The 23,870-nt window shown below is 35.0% G+C and overlaps 2 protein-coding genes across 3 annotated transcripts in view; one reads left to right on the forward strand and one right to left on the reverse strand.

Moving 5' to 3' along the window:
* Window positions 1-7,220, forward strand: part of LOC106062426 (ATP-dependent DNA helicase PIF1-like) — a 23,794-nt gene extending 16,574 nt beyond the window's left edge. For both annotated transcript variants that reach the window (XM_056029299.1, XM_013220697.2), the window contains exons 9-13: window positions 555-694; window positions 1,753-1,859; window positions 3,023-3,110; window positions 3,709-3,854; window positions 5,843-7,220. In XM_056029299.1, the coding sequence (XP_055885274.1) occupies window positions 555-694; window positions 1,753-1,859; window positions 3,023-3,110; window positions 3,709-3,854; window positions 5,843-6,097 (736 nt within the window). In that variant the 3' untranslated portion in view covers window positions 6,098-7,220. The remainder of the gene's footprint in view (window positions 1-554; window positions 695-1,752; window positions 1,860-3,022; window positions 3,111-3,708; window positions 3,855-5,842) is intronic.
* Window positions 6,883-14,989, reverse strand: LOC106062427 (G-protein coupled receptor 157-like). The gene is made up of 5 exons (XM_056029300.1): window positions 14,462-14,989; window positions 12,633-12,816; window positions 9,790-10,001; window positions 8,439-8,630; window positions 6,883-7,443 (listed from the first exon to the last, which is right to left on the reverse strand). The coding sequence occupies exons 1-5, from the start codon at window positions 14,705-14,707 to the stop codon at window positions 7,141-7,143; spliced, it is 1,137 nt and encodes a 378-aa protein (XP_055885275.1). The 5' UTR covers window positions 14,708-14,989; the 3' UTR covers window positions 6,883-7,140.
* Between the last annotated feature and the right edge of the window lie 8,881 nt (window positions 14,990-23,870).

Below are 23,870 nucleotides of genomic sequence, written 5' to 3' on the forward strand. Positions count from 1 at the left end.
GTTTAATCTGAACAGGATAGTGAAATACAAATGAGCAAAATTAATAATACTGTTGGAACGAGGAAAATAATTATAGAGAGAACGAGTTAAGAGCAAACTGTGTGCTCAACTTTGAGGTTGTTTTGATCATTCATGTTTATTTGTAATTTACAAATAGATAGTTTCTTATTGAATCTATTGTCTTTTTCTTTAGCTTAGACATTTGACACACTGTGAACATAGTCTTTATAATATTAAATCGAGAAAAACATTTTAAAAAATACTTTTAAAAAAAATAAAAAATCTCAAATTAAGTGTAATGTGTATCAATTAGTTTGGATCAGTCATGTAGTTAAATTTGTAATAGATCTAGACTAACAAATAATAAATCTGCAATTTAAAATATTTTTTTACCAATTGTTTCTATTTCGCGCAATTTCATGCTTTTAGCTATCCCAATGCTCTATGCTCCTATCACTCTGGACCATTTTGGGATTGGAAGTGGGAGGGGGGGGGGGGGTAGGTGATATAATTTTTGTTTAAAGATGATGTTTACATTTTTTTGTTTTTGTCAGTTGTCCTGAATCTGTGTGTCAAGCCTTGATAGAGACCAGCAACAAATGTATAGAAAGGAATGGTGTCCTGGCCACTAAACTCTGTACCCACAAAGTGGATGTAGATGATATCAATGTCAGTAGGCTGAAACAGTTGACAGGTACTTGGTGAATATCTAATGGCAGACCTTGTGTCAATCAATACAGTCTCAGTCCATTCTACTTTAGCCCATTCAACTTTAGCCCATTCTACTTGTGCTTTTTCATGTCCAATTGTAATGTTCCACATCATGGCCTTACTTAGCGGTAGAGTGTTGGGATACAGCTGTGGTTGTCCCCCAGTCTACTAGCTATTGAGGAGGTTCCTAAGACGATCATGCTTTAATTACTGCAAACCTGGCTGTCAATTTTCTGTTATTCTGTCCATTAAACACCAATCAAACATTATAATTAGCTATCTTTAGAAACGCAAACACTTCTTCTTCACAAGACCCTTGAGGTCTTCAAGGAAAAAGTTACTAATTGTAACTAAAAAAAAGTAAAATTCCCCTTTCAGACCTTGTGAACTATAGGGCAAATGATAAAAAGGTTATCTGTTTCTGTGGCCCACAGTTACTGAGGGTGTCATCTGGCCAGCACAACGACCAACCAATATTTCCCATACTAATGTCAGGTACCCATTAGAGCTGGGTGGACTCGGAGATTCCCAAAGATCCCAAAATTCAAAATTCCAGGATTTGAACCTGGGACCCACAGTTCAGAAGCCAAATGCTTTAACGCTCAGCCACTGTACCTACCTTATTATAAATACTGTTTAAAGCAAAGTTCCCTTTTCAGACCTTGCGATCTATGGGGCAGATGATGTAAAGGTAATCTGTTTCTGTGACCCATGGGTAACGAGGGTGTCATGTGGCCATCACGCAGACCAACTGCCTTTACTTTTTCCCCAACTAATGTCAGGTAGACATTAGAGCTGGATGGACTCAAAGGCACGCTAGAGATCCCAAAATTAAAAATTCCAGTGCTCACCAGGATTCAAACTCGATCTCCTCAGTTAAGAAGCCAAGCGCTTTACCACTCTTTTACCAAGCCTCCTATAACTTCTGGGTGACAAGAAATTTTAGTTCCACAATTTTTTACTTTTTCTGGCTTTTTGAATTTCATGCCTGAGTTTATTTAAACTTAATATGTAATTAATCTGAGCGGTGTTACTTTATAGGTGATGTACGCATGTTTGCAGCTGTAGATGACAATGAGGTGTACAAGCAACAACTTGACACACTTTGTCCTGCTCCTGCTTACCTGGAACTAAAACTAGGAGCACAGGTAAATCTTTTAGCGTTAGCTATTGCTTAAATTAATCTACCTTTATGTATAGACTAAAACAGAAAGCAATAAAGTCAGATCTCAAAACATCAAACATCCTTGTGACAACAAGAAGTATGTGTAGGAGCTTTGTTTCTGTGTAGCTCTTCTGTTTGTCTCAAATAACACTTGGCTAACCTGACAGCCTATACATCTGAGTGCCATTTTCTCTACTAGCCCAATTGTTGTCTGTTTTGCTATGAAATACTGAACTACATTAAAATAACTTCATACACTCACTTCACACACAGATTAAATTTCTACACACATCCCCTTGACAAACCTGTTTTGTTTTTTTTCACAAATCTTCTTCTCTAAGCTTTTTACAAATTATATACTAGAATATCAGTTTTATCACATAATTTTATTTTCTGTGAGATTTCAATAGTTGTTGTTTTTTGTGCAAGATTTGATGAGTTATTCTGTGAGAATCGATTAGTTATTCTGTGAGATTTGATTAGTTATTCTGTGAGAATCGATTAGTTATTCTGTGAGATTTGATTAGTTATTCTGTTATATTTGATTAATTCTGTTGTGAGATCTTATCTTATAAATCACAGTCATCAAAAGAGAAGATAATTACATCCCTGTGTTAATCTAGTTGCGCATGTTACTTAGAGACTTAAACTCTGCGCAGTCATTGGTTTTCCTGGTTGTTTCAGGGAAACTGCTCCCTGCTCTAATGACACTTGTAAATAAGAAGCACCTGTATATGATTAGCACTTCTCTCATTTTGCTTTGTTCTTCTGTGACATTTGATTGTTCTGAAAACTTAAATACAGACTTAAAATAATCATAGCATTATTATAATTAAAATGCTGAAAAAGCTCCATTTCTAGTTTTTAGAATCAATTAGATTCATGTTCAAAATAGGACATAGCAGATGAGTATAGAACCTAATCATATGCTCTCATGTACAGACTTAAGTGCTTTAACTCTTTCTCTCCTAACTGACGATACCAACGTTGATTCCATCAGAATGTGGTAAATAATTACGGAGAGAAAGAGTTAAGTATGCTCCTTTTATTTAGTGCTGTAGCAATGGTGGATGCACTAATTCTCTCACCATTTTTAAAATCAAGAGCTTCAGGAATGTAAAAGTCTTTTTTATCATTTTTTTTTAGGTGATTCTGTGTAAGAATCTTGATATACAAAGAGGACTGGTGAATGGTGCACGTGGTGTAGTGGAGGGCTATGATAACAGTGCTAATGGTAATATGTACAAAGTATTGGTCTCATTCTAACATAACCTTTTTGTAACCTCTTGCTGTATTAGTTATTGAAAGTGATTTAAAGGAGGAAACACACAGCAGTGAGAAGTAAAACTGTTTGCCATTGGTCTAATGTAGCCGTCTCCCAATTTCTTTTCCTGAAAAGCAGATAAAAACTAATTTCTGAAAGTGTTGAATTAGAATATTTTCAAAATACACATTTTTGTTGGGAATAATTTCTGAAAGTGTTGAATTAGAATATTTTCAAAATACACATTTTTGTTGGGAATAATTTCTGAAAGTGATTGAATTAGAATATTTTCAAAATACACATTTCTGTTGTTTTTTTCCCCAATTACTGTCTGGTTAGAGAAGTCCTCCTGGCTGCTTACACAGCCAACTTCTTTGTGAATCATTCTGAATTCATCTGTGGGAGGTTCAGGCAACTACTTCTGTGGTGTTAACTGCTAATGCCTCATCCTTTCCTTAAGTTTGTCAAACATTTCTTTGAGTTTGCTATCTTATTAACATTACATTTCTACAAGTATTTGTAAGTGCGTTGTAATTTCTATACAGAACAACTCTTTGGCTATTTTCAGGCTATCCTGTCATCAAGTTTGTGAATGGTGTCACCGAGGTACTCAAACCCGTTAAGTGGATCTTCAAAATAGGAGGGGGGAACACCATCATCAGAAAGCAGATACCTCTGAAGTTAGCCTGGGCGATATCCATTCACAAAAGTCAAGTAATATTCTTGATCTAAACTTGAGTTTAATTTATTACATGATTTTAGTCATTCCATTGTTTAGTTGTTTTACATGTTTCGGATGCTCCTCTAGAATTGAAGATCCTAGCCAAATCCTCTTGCAGAACAGGGTTCAAACCCAGGACAGTTAAGTCCAGAGTGCATACCACATGACCAGGCAGCCATAGATCATTGATTTGATAAATATTCTTAGCTATAGGTCATTATATTTTCAAAAACATAAAGGCTGCCTTTCTATTGTGAAACGATGGTGGAAAAGACTTTTCTTAGCACATTGTATTAGTCTAAAAATGATTATTTCTGTGAATGGTTATTGCTTTATGTTATATCACTAACAGTGCCCATGGGACACAACTCTAAACTTTCAGATCAACATGTGAAATCCACAAACCCCACTATTGGAGATATTCATATATGGGGGAAAAAAACTATAAATAGCTAACTTTTGGGTGTATCCGAAGTACAAAAAGGCAGTGCTGATAAGCTATGTACATTCTAATTTTTTAAACTTTTTTTTAACACGGCAGAATCAAATTTTCTAAGCTCTTCCGTTTGTAACACAAAATAATTTCAATAAGGAATTACCATTAGAGTTTCTTTCTACGGCTTACAATATATTAAAAAAAAAGGGGCCCTAACTAGCTAGAATTTATACAAAGATTAACTGCCAATCATTTAGGAATTGTTAAGATAATAGCTCAATTCTTTTTTATTTAAGTTGGCAACAGTGAAGTTCAATTTAGCGTCCTTGACATTGTTTAGTTGAACTTGAAAGTCTCCAATAGATTCATATACAAATGTTAACTGTTGTAAAGTTTGTTAGAGATAGGTCCAAACTGGACCAGACATAAAATGTGACCTATTTAAATAGGGCTAAGACAGAACCTTAGAAGAAATGGTCAGCTACTACCTAGCCTTCACACTGATACTCTCTAGTTATGGACAGAAGACAAGGACTTGAACTCTTGTGGTTAATGATTAAAGTTGCTGAGCTTCATGCAGCTCTCATGGCATCAGTTTTTGTGAAGTGCCTATAGTATTCTACATCTAACTCAGATAACAGCAGTAATTTGGTAGTAATATGCCTCTTTAGTCCTATGCAAACATACAGATATTTTACAATATTTCCATTTCGAGTAACCCAAGTTATTTCATCTGTTGCCTAATCCAATGGTATGGAATTTTTAAATATAAGAAGATCATCATAGTAATATGCTAAGAGCTAGTAACAATTAAGGAGATTTAATGTCCATGTTTTCTCTTCCCTATCTGTTCTTTCATCTATCTTGTTGAAGTATTGATCATTTGTTTATTACAATACATTTTGTGTTTTGTCTTCTAAGCCTAGATCTAAAGGCCTATCAATGGAATATTATAAAGTGTAATAGATCTATACATTCGCTTCATCACGATTCTTTCTTGGGGGGAAGGGGATGGGGTAAAAATATTCCATTGTTTTTTAACGTAACATTCATTAGTTATTAAGAGAAAAATTAAAAGAAAAATAATCGCTCTATAAGTTGTATATAGGAGGCATTGTCTTTTTTTTAAAAGTATTTTAACGTTTTTCTTGTTATATAATAAGATTTTCACAATTATTTCTTTTACCTGACAACACAAGAATAAAAAGCATATTTAATTAGTAAAGTTCCCATTTCAGACCATGCAGTCTATAGGACAGGTGATGTTAAGGTCAGTTTCGTTTGGCCAATGGTTAACGAGCAGGGTGTCATGTGGCCAGCAGAGCAACCAATTGCCTTTCCTTTTCTTAACTAAAGTCAGGTACCTATTAGAGTTGGTGGGACTCAGGGGCTTCCTAAAAATCTCAAAATTCAAAACCCCAGTCTTCACTGAGATTCGAGCCCATGTCCCATGGTTCAGAAGCCTAGCACTTAACCACTCAGCCCCTTCCCCATTAAGTATATTAGTTTCTCTATATTTTTATTTTTTGTTTTCTATTTTGTCAGGGAATGACTCTAGACTGTGTTGAAATCTCTTTGGGCAAAGTGTTTGAAACTGGACAAGCATATGTGGCACTCTCAAGAGCCAAGAGCCTGGAGGGCCTCAAAGTTGTCGACTTCAACAAGAACTGTGTCAGGGCTGATCCCACCGTCTTAAACTTTTACAGCAAGCTGGAGCTGCGACACAGGATGCTACACAACGGGGTAGAAGATGAGAATGAAATTTTCCGTCCAAATCCCAGCCTGCTCTCTAGAAGGTGACCTCAATTTGAGTAAATGTCTTTCTTTTTTTAAACCTCAGGGAAAACTTTTTTTGAGTATATAAATGTTAAGTATAAATGGCTCAGATATTTTGTTTTTCCATTTGTGTTCTACTTGTAGTAATACTGTGTGGTAGGGATTTGTTTTGCTTTAAAGTGTATGTTTAAAACGTAATTTACCTTGTGCAATAATTATTTTTGCAGTCCAATCAAATTTCTTTGGTACATGTAAACTGAATTTATTTATTCTTTTGTATTCACTTACTCTGTGTTCAGTTGAAACATCAGTTGTTGTTTTTTTTTTAGTGATATTAATAAATAAATTAATAAATAGGAGTGAATTTTTCTTGGAACATGTGTAGCTGAGTGGAATAATCCTCTCAGCTACTTAGCAAGGGGCCTCGAGTTCAAATCCTAATTCAAACTCAGTTATGTTTGAGTGTCTAAGTGGAATAATCCTCTCAGCTACTTAGCAAGGGGTCTTGCCTAAAGATCCTCAAAATAGATTGGACCAGATTGCATTTAGCGTGCTTTATCATGAAAGATGTACATTACAAGAGTATTAAAAAGAAAAATGTGGGATTTTTTTTTTCTTATGCATACATGTTACACTTTTATTAAGTCATTTTTTTTTATTTATCGATGTGGTGATAGAAAAAAAATCATTTGTTTATCAAGTAGTCTCTTTTTTGTTTCTTTTAAATCTCAATTTTGATCAATCTGGATACATACAAAATTAAGAAAACTTAGATGTAGTTGAAAAAAATCCAAGTGCTCAAGAATTAATAAATGAACAAACTTTAAGCTTTAATGTAATATCTCATATCCAGATCATCACACAGTCACAAAAAATGTTTTCATTTGAGTTGGTAACTGAATTAAACAAAATGTTTATTATGAACCAAGACCATAAGGCCATGCTTATATGTATATATAATTAATTATTTATTGTCATAGAGGTAAGTCCTAGATACATGCTGTTTAATGATGAGTCCTAGGTGCATTCTGTTTTGTTGCTCAATAGTAGGTCTTAGGATGTTCTATTCACCTCTCAAAGATCACTTCATCTTCCCCTCCTGTACTCTCTGTTGGCAGATCCAAAGAGATCCCAGACAAATCCAAATCACTGCCGTCCAACTGCTTGGGTCTCTTGGGCCCTTTCCTCATTCGTACGATAGAGTTCACCCCCTTCCATTTGTCTTGGGCATTCAGCTTCTGTTGTTTGCACCAGCCGGAGCAGCAGAAACAAAGTGTGCTTAACTTCTTGCCCACCACTAACCTGACTTGCCTAGAAGATGTGCAGAAGTATATGGCATTGACCAGGCCTTGACTGTTGTCACCGATAGCCTGAGAAGTAAAGATATGTCTTTATTGTTCTTGCATTTTTTAAATTTAAAGCTGAACAGTAACTCTGAATGATACACAAGCTTTATTTTATAATTAAAATTGAAACAGGCCACTTTAAAATGCTTATTGTAGCAGCTGTTAGTTTTTTAAAATACTTTTATGTATTTTTCGTTGCTTAGGAAATAAATTAAAGAAATTTAAAAAATTAGATTTGTTTTTGGAATGTTTATTCTTTGACTAATTTTTGCATTAAAAAAATGTTCTTTAACCAGTTTTATTATTTTATCAAAGTACTTTATGTTAGATCAAAGTTTCAGTCTTTTGGGTTATGGTTTAAAATTAGTAACTTTTGTCTAACAAGTATTATTAGTATTACTTAGCAAAGAAATCTTTGAAAGAATTTAGTCTTTAGATTTGTTATGAAACAAAGCCTTTATAAAATATACATACACTGGTACATCAGTTCTCGACCATATTTATTTCTAGATTTGTGGTTTAAAGCCAATTAGTTCAAGTACTGAAATTATTTTTCCCATAAGAAATAAGGCATTTTGATTTATGGTCCGTATACAGTATAAAAGTGTCTGATCTAAAACAAAACACATGCCATACTGAAAAACAAGGTCCAAACATGCACTTTCATATTTAGCCATTATTTCCTTTTTCAGTTCAGTAGTCGTTCTTGCTTTTTCTCTTTCTGTTGATTGATGAATTTCTTTGAACCCGTAGATTGGAGTGGTATTAACAAATTAAAAAAAAATTTTTGCATTATGCACAATCTCCAAGTCGTCCATAAAGGTAGATTGAATCAAACCAGCTGATATCAACGTGCACACACTCAGCCAGTGATTGCCAGCTTGCCATGAGTGTTAAAAAATCAGTTAGTGTTCTGAGATATCTTTGACTGAAATATTTCAGTTAAATACTGCATTGTTAATCTTAGTTGTTTAAACACTGAGGTACTACTACTATATATATATATGATGAGTCATTACCTTGAAAATCATCAACCAGTCTGAAGCTCTGAGGTGACTACTGTCTTGATATCTAGTAAAGAAAAAGTAAGCCGTCCCCCAGAGCCTGGTGGCCACATAGAGGGCTGGAATGAATCGAAGGTGTTCATTGGCTGTTTGAATGGCTAGTTCTTGGACAACATCATCTCCAGCAAGAACTCTTCCTCTGCCTTTCTGAAATAAAGGGGTCATCTCATTACTGCCAGAACTTGTCTATTTTGTCTATGTAGACAATTTTAGTGATTAATGACTTATGGCACATGCAAGCCTTCTATTCATTTCCTTTTGTGCTTATTTCTTGAAGAAATTAGTTTCAGTTTATTAAGATGTATAAGAAAAAAATGTGTACCTTTGAATATAATAAAGATGAATATTATTATTAGTAGTAGTATTATATACAAATAAATCTATATTCCTTTGTTCCCTTTTAGACCTTGTGGTCTATAGGGCAGATGATGTAAAGGTGATCTGATTCTGTGGCCTACAGTTAACGAGGGTGTCATGTGGCCAGCACAACGACCAACCGCCTTTACTTTGCCCCAACTATTTTCAGGTACCCATTAGAGCTGGGTGAACTCAGAGGCACCTGATGATCCTGAAATTAAAAATTCCAGTCTACACCAGGATTCGAACCCCAGACCCGGGTTCAGAAGCCAAGCGATTTACCGCTCAGCCACCATGCCTCCTCTATTCCTTTGCCATCATCAAAAATAGTTTGTTTTTTTTAAAGTTGTAATTCATCTTGTGATAATATATGTTTAACAGATTCTTTCCACCTGTATTGGGGATTTTCACAGTGAACTAAACAATGTCAAGGATGCTGTAATGAACTTCAAAGTTGCCAACTACAAAAAAAAAGCTACAAATGGAACATAATACATGCAAACTTTCAACTTGATCTGAGAATAGGAATTGTAGAACAAACCTGTTCATAAACATAAAAAGGGGAATAACTCCACACACACAACCACATCTCTCAATAAGTAGAAATTATTTTCCCCATTTCAACACCAAACTAATTAATTAAAAAATTGGTTATTTAAATTTTTTTTTTTTTTTGATTGATTGTTTTTTATTCATGTTTTGTTACGTACAATGAACAATTGTAAAAAGTTTCAAGTCAATCCGAGAATGGGTGTGGGAGAAATAACACGTACAGAAATTGTACCAGAAAGACAAGAGCTGATATAAGCTTAGTAAAAAAAGTGGACTTAGTCTTTTCCATGTATAGTCATCAAAGTACCCTATCAACCAAAGATATGAGTGCAGATGCCCTGTTCACTCAGCAATGGTACTAATGAAAAGCACACACACATACATTGTGAAGGTCTACCTGTTTCATGACAGACCCCGTAATGAACAAGTACATGATGGAGACACTGACAAATGCTGCCATGACCCAACCCTCGACTGTCAGTAGGTGCCATTGTGTGGGGTTAGCCACCCTGTCACTTATCCAGCAAGATGTGGGATGATGGTACAGGTAGAGGTCCTGCGTACTGTATCCGTACACTCCTGAGATCTCGGCTGAAGTAGCAACTAATACTGTCAAACGAAAACAAAAACTGGATATCATTATCGTATCAAGCATATTTATCTTATCTTATAAAAATACAGACGTTACTTCAAACATGAAAATGATTGCACTGCTTATGATTCACGTCCCTAGGTCAATCTAGTCATGCATCTTAATCAATGACTTAAACTCTGGCTGATTCAGGCAACCCGTTCCTTTCTCTAATAGCACTAGGGAAGAAAGAGAAATTTGTCATAGCATATGGGACAAGAAATGTGCCGTTATCTTTGTGTCTTTCTGAGTATTTTTTATCAGGTTTTGTTTTCGTATATGAAGATTTTGTATTTTATGTATAATTGCTATTTTACTTTGTAGTCTTCTATCCTGAAGTGTTTCCAAATTTAATGATTTTACTAAAGGTGTTACTGTTATTAAAAGAAAATTGTCATCTTGAATTTCACGCATACGCTTGACAAAAGAATATTTTCATTCAATGTATCTGAATTTAATTATAGATAGCGCCCTTAGATTTATTCATGTTGTTGTTAGCTGACTATACCACTTAGAAAATAGAATGTATCATATTAGTAGGCACTTTATCACATACTATACTTTTTGCGTTTTTTTAAACGGAATATTCATTGTAACCTTTGGTATTCAACTATCTCTTTGTTGAACCGTTGGTGCACCACACATGATCTGTCCACCTTCTTTATCTATCCTCAGTCTTTCGCCTGGTTAGAATATCTTTCAGTGACAGGCTTGTCCATTCTTTGATGTCTTCCCATCGCTTTCTCTACCTTTTCTTCTTTTCCCTGGTACTACCCACCACGAAAGGCTTTGTTCCTTCGCCTGAAACGATATCTCTGAGGTATTTTAAACTTCTGACAGTTGCACGTTTTTTCGTATCTAATACTGATGCTATTTTAAAGCCTTGTTCGCTATTGGTCATTACGTGTTTTTTTTTTCTGATTTGCATACCATATGCTGCGGAAGTCTTGTCACAAAGCACAAGTTAGTAGGCATATTTCTTCTTCCTCTAATGCTTACAGTACCTTCGTAGTCTCAAGAGCATCTTCCATGATCTTTTCAATGAAGATATTGAAGAGTGTTGATGAAAATAGGTATGCTCACTGTATCTGTGGTTTTTAAACCAGTCCCCAGAGTTATTATTGAAGTACACAGCACTAGTGGCTTGGTCATAAAGATTCTGGATTATTTTAATTATGTTTTGTTTATATTGATTATATTTTTCCATTGAAGGAATGAACTATGCATTGATCTATAACCTATGCCACTGTATCCCAAACTGATTCGTGGAACACTATAATATAATAGGGTTTGGCGAGGCCTGAATAGGGATTCCACGAACGATTAGAACAATTATCTTATCTTATATAATACAGACGTTACTTCAAAAAAGAAGATGATTACATCCTACGCGTCATGCATTTAGTCATGCATATTAAACAATGACTAAAATTCTGCCAAGTCACTGGTTTTCCTGGCTAGCTCAGGCAACCCATTCCATGCGCTAATAGCACTAGGGAAGAAGGAGCACTTGTACAAATTTGTCCTAGCATATGGGATGGAGTATGTCTGCTTATCTTTGTGTCTTTCAGAGTTTTGTATTAAATTTTGTTATTGTATTTGAATATTGTGGTTCAGTGCTTTATGTATAATTGCTACTTTTTTTATCTTATCTTAACTGTAAATTAACTACAATCCCTACATGTAAATTAATTACTAAGTAAATACAGAAAATAAAATAAAAATTGATCATATTAGCTCTTCTTGGTAACTGAAAAAAAAAAGTGTATAACAGTATCACAATGAATCTAATTTTGAAACAAAGCTACCATTAAAAGATATAGCAGGTCGAGTTTTTCTTTAAGGGTACCACACTATTTCGAAAGTTCGGTTTTCTAAGACAACCTGTTTGTATGTATCAGGGTTTTCATATTACTCTGCAAATAAGTCCAAGTCTAGAAACATTACGTCACACCTGTATTAGAATTCAGCTTAGCAATATCGTGCCAGATATCAAGAACGAGGCTATACTCTTCAAGGACAAATTACCATCAAGTTTCAAAAGCATGTTTTCTTCATATGATTATAATAATGACAATTTTAAATTGTTATTTAAAATAAATAGCAAATTATCCAGCCTAAAAAAATAAGCAAAGTGTTCCGCTAAATTCTCCAGACGTGAAAAGTGTTCCGTTAAAAGAAAAAGTTTGGGGTACATTGCTAGATGTAAATTATTTATTGTTCTCGAAAGTTGAGACGTTGTCTGGTCATATCCAATGTTAATGGGAAACCAGCACCACTTCCCCTATCTTTTTAAAACAGCTAACCCAGATAAAGTTGGGTTCAATAAGATCTATCTATCTATCTATCTATCTATCTATCTATCTATCTATCTATCTATCTATCTATCTATCTATCTATCTGTTTGTCTATCTATCTATCTATCTATCTATCTATCTATCTATCTATCTATCTATCTATCTATCTGTCTATCTATCTATCTATCTATCTATCTATCTATCTATCTAATCTATCTATCTATCTATCTGTCTGTCTGTCTGTCTGTCTGTCTGTCTGTCTTACTACCTCTCTCTATATATATATAATACATATAAATGAAGGCTACTTACTTGGCATTCCCCAACAGAAAATATGAAAGAGAAAAACGATTCTGTTGGCCACCGTGACATAGCGACACGTGACACAGAGAAAGAGATAGAAGGTCACGGCCACCGTCCAGAGTGCAGCGCAGATTTGAGAGAACACCAACAGACTTGCCGAGATCTGACATCTGTAGGACTTCTGCTGGGGAAGCTGGTGGGAAAATACTAGTTATAATAGTTAATCACAGTAACAGAATGCTTCAACACTGATTTTAAGAAGAATGGTCGTAGGTTTACTTGTTTCTGTGGCATGAGGCTGTGTGTAACAGAAAGAAATCTATTCGTTAATAAAATAAATTAGGTTCGATGAGCGGACCCTTTCCCCAGTGTCTACCTTGTTGTATGAGATCGAGTTGATGCTTTTAGCTTTCTCGATACGCTATAATCCTATCACTTGTCTGGATCAGTTGGAAAGGGGTGAGAGAAGAAAGAGGGGAGACACCTGGGTGATCGCTTTTTAAATGCATTTTTTTTTTAAAAAAGGTGAACCAACTGAATTCGAACTTGACAACTAAAGCCTCCTCAAGCTAATACACTTACCACTATGCCAGGGAAATGCTTATGAAAATAGAAGGCTTTAAAGTTATCTATTGTTAGTTTCACACATTTCTTTCCATAAAGTATAAAGGGGACTAATTCAACTTATACCACTTTATCAGTCAAGCACGATTTATTTCCCTTTTTTGAGATACCAAACGAAATAATTATCTAACGTTAATTAACTAATTGTTGTTTTTTTTTTATAATCGATTCTTGTTCTGTCAGGTAAAAGAAATAAATGTGTAAAATTTCAGCTTAGGTTTAACATGTACTAGCTTTTTACTAGACAGACAGATAGACAGCGTGAGTTGATATAAGCTTTGTCAAATTTAATTTCATGATAGATTCAAAGTATTTGATGTCATTTCTCTGAATATAAGTTTTTTTTTTTTAAATATATATTTACGTGTTCTTCTACAAGTTAGACAAGAATATATGAAGACAAGAGATACGATTTGTCTTCTAATCTTTCATGACATCTACATAAGGATTCTGAAGAAAATAGAACTTTTTTTTACAAAACTTATATCATTTCACTCTGTCAGTTTGGTACAATTTTTGTACAAGTTATTTCTCCCATACCCATTCTGGGATCTAGCTACACAATAATTTGTTGTACCTAACAATACAAGAATAAAAAAAAATTAACCAATTAGTTAAACAATTCTTATCTTATCTTACAGATCTGAAATAAAAAAAAAATGATTACGTCCTACGCGTGTTACTGTCAATCTAGTCATGCATGTTAATCAATGGGTTTTATTAGATGTGGTCATTGATTTTCCTGGCTGTCTCAGGCAACCCATTCCATTCTCTAATAGCAGTAGAAAAGAAGGAGCATTTGTGTAAAATGGTGTCCTAGTATATGAATATGCCTTTATCTTTGCGTCTTTCTGAGTATTTACTTAGGTTAAGTTTTTGTATTTGAAGATTATTGGTAATGAAGTATTTTGTTTGGTATCGAAAATGATATCGATAAAAATGCTACTTTGAGAGATGTGGCTGTATATGTGGAATTATTTCCCTAATTACGTTTAGTACACGTTCTTTCCCCCACTTCCCATTCTCAAACCAAGTTGAAATTTTGCATCATAGTCGATCGCAATACATGAATCAATAACAAAAAAAAAATAAAAAATAATCCATTAGTTATATATATATAAGGAGTTACATCCCTTGGATAAGATATTTTTTATACAAACAGTTTTGTTTATATTTTGCTTGTTATGATTCAAAAATATTTCTATACAACTCACAGCTATGCTCTCATAGTACGTTTCTGTCTGCAGCACAGTTGAGATACACACGAAAATGTCTGCCACGCTAAGACAGACTAGAAGCAGACGGCTAGTAGTCCTGAGGTTTTTATACGCCACATACAAGATGATTATAACCATGCATCCTATGCAGCTCAAGACGCTCATGAAGTCACTGATCAGAACGTATGCCGTATCCACAGATTGAAATGTGATATTGATAGGCAGACGACCATCGACTGCCATATTTACAATGTACGGTATACAATAATTCCTTGAATTATACAGTAATCAAAGAACTTAAAAGAAATCCACAGATCTGGGTTATTTTTTTTTTTTTTACTAATGATTTCTAAAAAAAACATATAAGAATATTATTACATTTTTTTCTCAGCGCACATCCATTGCACAAATAAAGAAACAAGTTCCAAACACACACACGTTCAAGCCAATTATCTACGTTTACATTTCAATGCGATATTTCAGTGTCGTAATTAAAAGGGATGTGTCGTGGCGACACACCGTTATCTGTGCAGTGAACACGGGGTGGGACGTTGAACTCATTAAAGTCTTGATAATGATGACTATCACTAGATAATGCTGAATGCATTTTTATCTCAACAAGTGAAAGTTGTGTATTATAGGCTGAGGGCTTTCTAGGTCTTTTGTTGTTCATCAAATACCATATCATCGTTGTGATATGAGTCGTTTCAAACCAGGTAGGGTGAGGTTAGGCTGTATCTTATTTCAAGTATCTGGAAACACTCACGAAACTGAGTACAACGTCTTACTTGTGAATAGCTTTCAGAATTATTGGGGGGTACGAGGTGGAATGGTGGTAAATCTCTTGGCGTCAGAACCGTAGGCCCGAGTTCAGGAATACGACGTGAGGCCTCCTCCAGTAAGCTGAGTGTGACTGGACCCAAATTGAGCCGTATTGTCTCTAATGGAGTAGATCTACATCTCGAAGAAAACAAGACATAAGACACACTACACACAAAGCGCACGTGTTCCTCAGGGGTAAGCAAGACAGACACCCTCAAACAATGGTCAACCATGTCACTTGCCAGTGGCGTAGCTAGGGTGGGGGGAGGAGGGGAGAGGATTTGAAAATCCCCCCCGGGGCCCCCAAATGAGTGTTTTTACATTAAATATTACGCACAATGTAGGGGCCCCAAAATAGATCTAGCCCCCGGGCCTCCAAATGATTGCGAATTCCTAGCTACGGCCCTATCACTTGCAAGGATTTCGAGTTACATGCTGGATCTTCAGATATGTGTATTGTGTAGATATGTGAAGTAGCGTCACTAGGTGGGTTCGGGGGGTGCGGTCCGCACCGGGTGGCACCGATATGGGAAAAAATATATCTTGGCAAAAGCAGACACATACAAACAATCTCTAGATATATACCCAAACGTGCATTGGCAATCTACTGTAGTAACCTAGATCTATATATTTTATTTTAGGCCTTATTGTATTTTTGTTGTTGGTACAAATGTCTAAAACGCTTTCAAGCAGAATGCAAAATTGGTCTTTCTTTTAAAAGAGCGCTTGTATTTGCATTATAGTTATTTTATACTTTAGTGTGAATCAGGTAAAAACGACATTAGCACCAAATTTTAAGAAAGAAAATTATTAATTTTAAGGGACGTTATTATTTTAACATCTAAGTAAAATCTTTTTTAGCAACAAGATCGATTCAAAAGGTTCTTTTAAAGAAAACATTTTAATGCTTCTTCGCCAACGCAATTCTATAATCTTCCTCCTTTTTTAGGACAGAACGGACTAATTTCTGAGGAGTAACTTACCATAGTACTATTGACGTCTTTTGAACACAATAAGACGCCTTGTTAAACACGAGGACGATCTTATAACATCAAGCCCATTACAAACGTGCATGATCTCCTGCAGCTTTTCTTAGGCTGTGGGAGGCACCTCAATTGGAGGAGGGCGTGCAACGTTCTCTCATGGAAGGCGCGACGACCTGACCATTGGCGAGGGGGATGAAGCCGTTCAAATTTAAAATGTGTATTTCATTGTAGTAATCAATCAACGTTTGAATATTAACCCAGTAAAATAACGTTTTTATCAATGTTTAAAATATTGTAAGTTGAAGACTTCCTATCATCTTCTTTTGAGTGTGAAAAAAAACTCAAAAGTTCGCGGCAAGGCTTATTACTTAACACGAAGTTTATCTTAAGACATACTTGCGCTCATGGACGCCCGCGGGATTTTTTTTCAGGGGGGTGCAAGCTGCCACCTATGGCTCAACTTTCTTGTTATAATATTAAAGAAAAGAACTACCCCCCACCCCCAATCGGGCCCTCACATCTAATCGATATTAAGTACATTGTAAATATTTCTTTTTCATGAAATAACAACTAAACACGTGAAAAAGTATTTACTGTACACATTGTTAACTTGATCCGTGAGGCCCGTTCTTCCCTACGTTCGATAAAAAAAAATGCAAACGTTGACTGTGGTTGCAGAAACTGTTAATAACTTTACTAATGAATTGCTTTTCGTCGCGATGGACAAGCTGGCGATGAACGCGTATCGTGCAGTTCTGATATTCATCTTTTGCATTGCAGCTTTTACATCGTTTTAGGATGAAGACCATTATCATTGCTCGAGAAGCGAGACGTAATGAAGAAACTTAAGAATCAAGATATGTAATGTAAAGCCGTGTTCAGAAATCAAAATCCAAACAAGTGTTGTTGTTTTTTCTCAGTGTGTCTGTCGACTATGAATTCTCGGCAGCAGTAAATCAATATCTGGTTCTGTCGTGTTCCTCAGGATGGTCATGTTGGTTTTTGATTATGTCATTAATGTGGTTGCTGATTTGATGTTGAGCGACCACTATGTCAAGTTGGAAAGACTGCAACATCAGAGAAACTGGTTCAAGAACTGATGACTAATTAACGACACTGAAAAGATAAATCAGAAAAAGCAAGAAGGAGAGGCATTTACAAAACATGTGCAGTTTGTCTGGTTTCACTTGCAGACGTTATTTTAAGATCTGCAAAACAGTCAAAGATCTCAAAGTTGAGACTTAAAGCTCGAGTGGATTAATATTTTTCAGTTCATTGTGTCTCACACAAAAGAGGTAAATTTAGCAACCAACGCTATGGCTAGGGAAAGTTACGAGAAAAGAAGGCTAGCCATCACAGGGCAGCCATGGCTGAGTAGTTTGTCTATGTCGAAACTGTACAATGACGTTAGACACATGCAGTGCGTTTCTCTGAACCACAGGAACTAAAACAATGAAGTCGATTACAATCTCAATAAACAAACCGAACGCTCAAAGACATCTGCACAGTGCCTGGGATATCTGCAGTTTCATCCCTAAAATACCCAGCAAATGCAGTTAATTCATGATGCAGCTGCTCGTATTTTTCCTTTCTTGCTGCTGCCAGTGCTCCATTGATCCAAATCGTTAGCATACATCAGTATACCTTAGCAGTGGACGACCAGCGGATTTCCCGCCTTCTGTTAATACACAGAAGAATGTCTTGTGAACGTCAACCTTGTGGCATTTATAATAACTATGGTTATGTAGAAATGAAAACAAATCGTCACGCCCTTGGGCCTCTTTTCTTGGGCTTTATATGCCTTTTTTTTTGGGGGGGGGGGGCCCTCCTGTCTCTTTTGTGTGCTTTTTAAAATCTTATTTTTTAATTATTTATAATGTTTCACATTTAGCAAATATTAACTTATAGAGATTAATTAATACTGCGAAACAGAAAACAAATTCTAAATTTGCTGTTTTATAATTATATTAATAAATGTATCTCAACTAGCGAAAAATACCGTAATATTAAAGAAAACAATAACATTTTAACATAAAAATACAAACATAATTTATCTAGTAGAGCACTTTTATATTGAAAACAAAATTTTCATTATTATTATTAATATATAAATTAATTTTCATTCTATTATATACAAAATCCAACACGTAAGAATGTAATGAAACGCTGTATTGACAGTCTAAAAGTTACCGCCCTTTAATAGAGTTTATACTACAGTATTTTGTTCTTTTGATCTATATTAAAGGGAAATAAATTAAGAACAATAGATATGCAACGATAAAATAATTTAACAATTCGGAACATTTAAATTCTTACATGCCTACAGCCAACACATTTTTTTCTCTTACAAGAGCCAGTTTGGTCACATGTTGGTTGTGGGCCCGGGCACAATGAACCCCCTCGCTCCATGGCTGCTACGCCACACCTATTTGCTATTGGTTATCCTAACCCTGCTCTATAAGGTCTTTTATTTCCAGTTTTAACTTGGCAATGTATTTTTTATGAAGTCACAAAATCCATCCAGTAGAATGGTATAGATAGGCTATACTAAAGGGGTAGATCCCAGTGGTCGCCAAACTCATCAGCCAAAAGAGCCATATTTAAATATTTACAGCATTTAAGTTGATTCATAAAGCCCTTTAAAAAAACAACAACTTTAGTATAGACATTTTTAAAATAGAAATAATAAGATTTAAAAGTACAATGTTGAGCTTGTCTTTGCAAAATATGTCTTAGTTTATCTAACTGTACATCAAATAAAACTTTGTAGGCCTATCATACTTAGGCCCATACGAAGATAATGTTTATTTAAACATAGAACAAGATAAATAATATACGCTCCAAAATATCTACTAATGTTAACTATGGCCTTAATTATTTATTTTTTTAAATAAATAAATAATATTTTGTGAGACCTGCAGTTTGCGATCCCCTTGTATAGGCTAATCCATTTTTACAGAAAATGTGGCTAGAATTACACAGTAGTATGTAAACAAATAAGTCGGGTCCATTTTTCGGTCAAGCTGGCCCATTTGGGTACCTGCCCACCGGGCATTGGCCTAAAGGCCCATATAGCCACTCCGCCCCTGCTCGAAATGGATTGACGGTGTACTTTTTTTTTCACCGTTCGGTAAAAGCTGGTTATGATACAATGGTGAAAGTATTCTACTACGTGTGTTACTTGGAAATAATATTTAGGTTATTTGTTGGGGAAAAGTTTGAATCAGAAATTGAATATTATGTGCATTTCATTGTTTGGGATACTTACTAGGAACATTGAACATTAACCCGAATTGTATATTGTCTTGATAGTTCTAAGTTTTTATTTACAAATGAACTAGTTTGTGGCGTTAATTTTTATCCCGTTCCTTACAAACTTGTTCTTCTTGGGGTATGGGCCTACAATAACTTTCAATGCCTAGTTTTCCTCGAGAGTTCGATGGAATAAGTTCTTCCGCCCTAGAGTATTTTGTATCATCATTTGCATTCTGTTTTTTTACTTTCGGTATTTTTGGTTGCTATAAAAAAAATGTTTAATGATCCTTCAATTTTTCTTAATTTTTATACCAACCACATAGAAAAAGTCTAGGCTTTCTTTTTCTATTTTCGTTATGAATTTAATTTTAAACTGAGGGTAAAATTTAATAAAAATGTATTTAAAATTTCGCAAAATCCTAAAAACTAATAAGTCAATTTATCACTTTATTTTAATAAATTAATTCAAACTATCCACTATGTTCACATAAATGCAGTCTTAATATTCTGATATCTTCACCATTATTTATTGTTTACTAAAACACTAATATAATTAAATTCAATATTAAAAAACATTTAATATTTATAATCACCCATTAAATACATGCAATTGTATTGTCAATACAATTAATATCTATAATCACCGAAAATCACTGTGGAGTATATTTCTGTCTATTAAAATAAAAATGTTATTTTGTTTTTTTTTTAAATTAAATATTTGATTACTGCTTGCGGTGAGGGGCTATTTGGCTAAACATTAATATTTATTATTTTTCTATGTAGTAAATAGTACCTATGTGTTGACTGATCTGGTTCTGTAAGCGTCTTCCAAAACATATATATAAAAAAATATTAAATCAATCCTGATTATTAGAACTTTGTCAAATATTAAAAACAACAACTTAACGTTGGAATAGCGATGATCGGACCACCCCCTAAAATGTGTCTGCCTACATAAAATGCACACATCGCACAATAGCCGTAAATAGGTATAGCATGGTCCCTGCCAAAGAATAGGCCTACGTTGTTTCTGTCGAGGCTTCTGTTTTGATTCAAAAGAGAGATCTTCTCTTCGACAAAAAAAAAATATGTAACATCATTTTTTAAACCAATATAGTCTAGAACGGTGATTCCCAAAGTGGTTTATATATAGACCCCCAGGGATCTACGACGACTTCCAATGGGTCTAAAAAAGGGAAAAAAATAGGGGGGGGGGTGAGATGTAAACAGGGGTCTACTAGAGAGGGATCTCATTTATAAATGTTGTGACTATGATTATGATCTTACATTAATGTAATTAACAACTATCTCATACAATCAAAAGATTTATATCTTATTTTAGGAAATCTTATATACATTTTAATCATATTATTCAAATGAAAAAGTATTTTAAATGTTAATACCTTATTTAAATACCTTATTTTTGTCTACATGTAACTAATATTTATTATTTAATAATATTTAACACGGGCAAAGCTAAAAATGAAATGTAGACAGTACTGTTGATTATTTGAAATTCGTCTTCTTTCCTTGTCGAACCTATAATGCCTATAATGGACTATGTGCCTTATATGTAACAAAATTTCATGAAATGAAATTATGAAACCAACCAAGCTGAAGGATCACTTGAGATGATGCTGCCTTGACAAAATAGATGAAGAGTTGAAATACTTTTGAACAATCAATGACAAAGTTGAGAAACGACCTACGGTGGAAAAAAACTTTTGATTTTACACAAACCTGCATCTCATATCATTAAATAATGAATCTAACCTACAAAACAATTTATGGGCGTCCTGGCGTAACAATTTTTAGCATTGAAAGATTCTTAAGTAAGTAATTATATAATTATTTCCAAACGACATTATTCTTTATTCAGCAAGCTGAGTCCATCTTGTCTTGTAAGGAAGCATTAATATTAACAATAGAGCCTTTGTTCGTTCTATTATGGATTAAAATGTTTAAAAATCTGATTGGTAGATTATCTGAATATCAACGCAGTTGACCAATATTGAAGCAACACGTTCAATATGCGATTGTCAAGAAAATAAGGATAACTTTTATCCAATGCTCCTTAACATTTGAAGCAAGATGGCTGTCGAAAGACTTTAATGTTTGACACGACTTTTTTTTTCTTTATGACACTGTTTCTGACTTGTTGGATGCTAAAGATTTAATTTTAAAAAATTAATACAAGCTAAATTCGGTATATTAGACATTGTTACAGACCTTTTTTATAACTTCATTCAGGTTAACTTGCATATGTTGTTTTTTTTTTTTTTTTTTTTTTTGGTTTTCATCCTGCTACTATATGAAATCATAAAAAAAAAATAATACACTCTTGAAGTTGATGAATCGCCAATATTAGTTGTGCCGGAAAACATTGCAAGGGGTCTAGGAGACAAACAGTTTGGGAACCACTGGTCTATAACCGCAACTGCATATAACATTTTTCTATTTGTAGACATAAAATGTGTTTGAGATGTAGCTGTTCAGTAGATCAGCATTATCTCGTTTGCCTGAGGATATTTAGATACTGAGTTCGAATCTTAGTTTTGTTCCTTACAATGGATATCTTTGAAACGTACTGTAATTTTAGTGCATAATACACTTATTCACTTTCTCAGGTTTTTTTTTTTTATTCCTAACAATTTCATAATTTCGTTGTCGGATTAAATATAAAGGACTTTCGGAGTACCGAATTTCGGATTATCGGGACTTCACCTGAGAGTTTCCCACAATGGGGGAGTGGTTTGACGAAGGTTTTTTGATATCCCCAGTATCAGACTTGTCACTGGGTACGACGCATTCTTCTACTACAACGTCGGGGGACTGGCTAGATAGAGCCTAGCTCATGGGCGCAAAAGAGCCACCCGACTCAGCCCGCGAAGGCCGTGCCAGTCAGCCCAATTTTGCCCATTAGTGAGACCCGCGAATCAGCCGAGTCCCAGGAGAACCCGACCAACCCTCGAGTTGGTGTCCAGCGCTATCCGCTTTTCGGAAATCCCGTTATGTCTCTTACTCACCGTTGCCCCGGGGCCCCACAGGAGGGGGGGGCTGGACATAACCCCTTTGTTTACCTTTTACACTTGCCGCTGCTCATTCATCAGCGGCAAGCAACCAGTACCCTTGGCCACCCATCTAAGCACTGGCGGATCCAGGGGGGGGGGCGGTAGGGGCGATCGCCCCCCAACTCGGCCGACCCCCCCCCCCCCAGGGGGGGGGCGGACGAATTTTAGTATAGAATTCACACAATTTGTATACAAATTTATTACTTATGTTAATAATATATACTAATTATTTATATTTCAACCTATTTTTTTATTATTTCGCCCCCTCCTCTAGTATATGTTGACCGATTTGGTGGGGTCGGGAGGGGGCAATGGTATCAATCCCGCCCCCCCCCCCCATACACTTTCGAGTGTGGGGGGGGGCGGTCCAATTTATTTGTAGAAATCACAGCTTGCTAACAGAATCAATTAAATATCTATATGATTAAAACTTGTTATTGATATTTTAACCGATCTTTATATTATGTCGTTCCCTGTTTACCGTTTGGGGGTGCGGGGGGGGGGGCGTATACCTCTACTGCCCTTCCCACCTAAACCATTTGAGTGGGTGGGCGGTCCTACTTTTATGGAGAAATAATATAAACTACGTATTGATATGTGAACCCATTGTATATTGTGTCGTACCATACTCTAATCTCAAATTTTATCATTAGTAAATTTAAATGAAAAAGGGTTGCACCAGGTGTGAAGGGCGATATATGCAATTGCATTTCCCCCATCGGACAAACCAATACTTTTTCTTTTAGTATTATAGTTTAGAAATTACAAAATGTAAAAAATCTGCCACTAATATAATTTATATATACTATAAATTAAATTCTTATATCGAGTCGCCCTACTTTTTTTTTTTATTCTTTAATGCCAAATGCAATCTTTAGCAGAAATTATTAAAGGAGCGAGCATTAATCGTTTTCATTCTACCGCCCCTCCAATTTCCAGAGTTTATGTAATTTCACATGAATTTATCACAATTATTTTAAGAAAGACTTTGCATTGGAAAAGTTAGAATTCAAACGAAATTTTTCACTATAAGAATCATGATTGAGATGAGTTCTAAACCGAAAAAAGATATATTTATAGTCGCCTTTTCCCAACCTTTACTCAATCGGATATTTTTCTAGTTAAATAAATTTGGGAATATAACTCACAACTTATACTACGATGTTATTGAATATTATTTATCGAATAATTTTTTTTCGGCGGCGATCCTCAAAGCCAAAATCTAAATATGTGGGGTATCTTATCTTTTCAAGGAACAAATCGGTTTTATTT

This window comes from Biomphalaria glabrata, chromosome 5 (assembly GCF_947242115.1).
Source record: "Biomphalaria glabrata chromosome 5, xgBioGlab47.1, whole genome shotgun sequence".
In the NCBI taxonomy this organism is placed as follows: domain Eukaryota; kingdom Metazoa; phylum Mollusca; class Gastropoda; family Planorbidae; genus Biomphalaria; species Biomphalaria glabrata.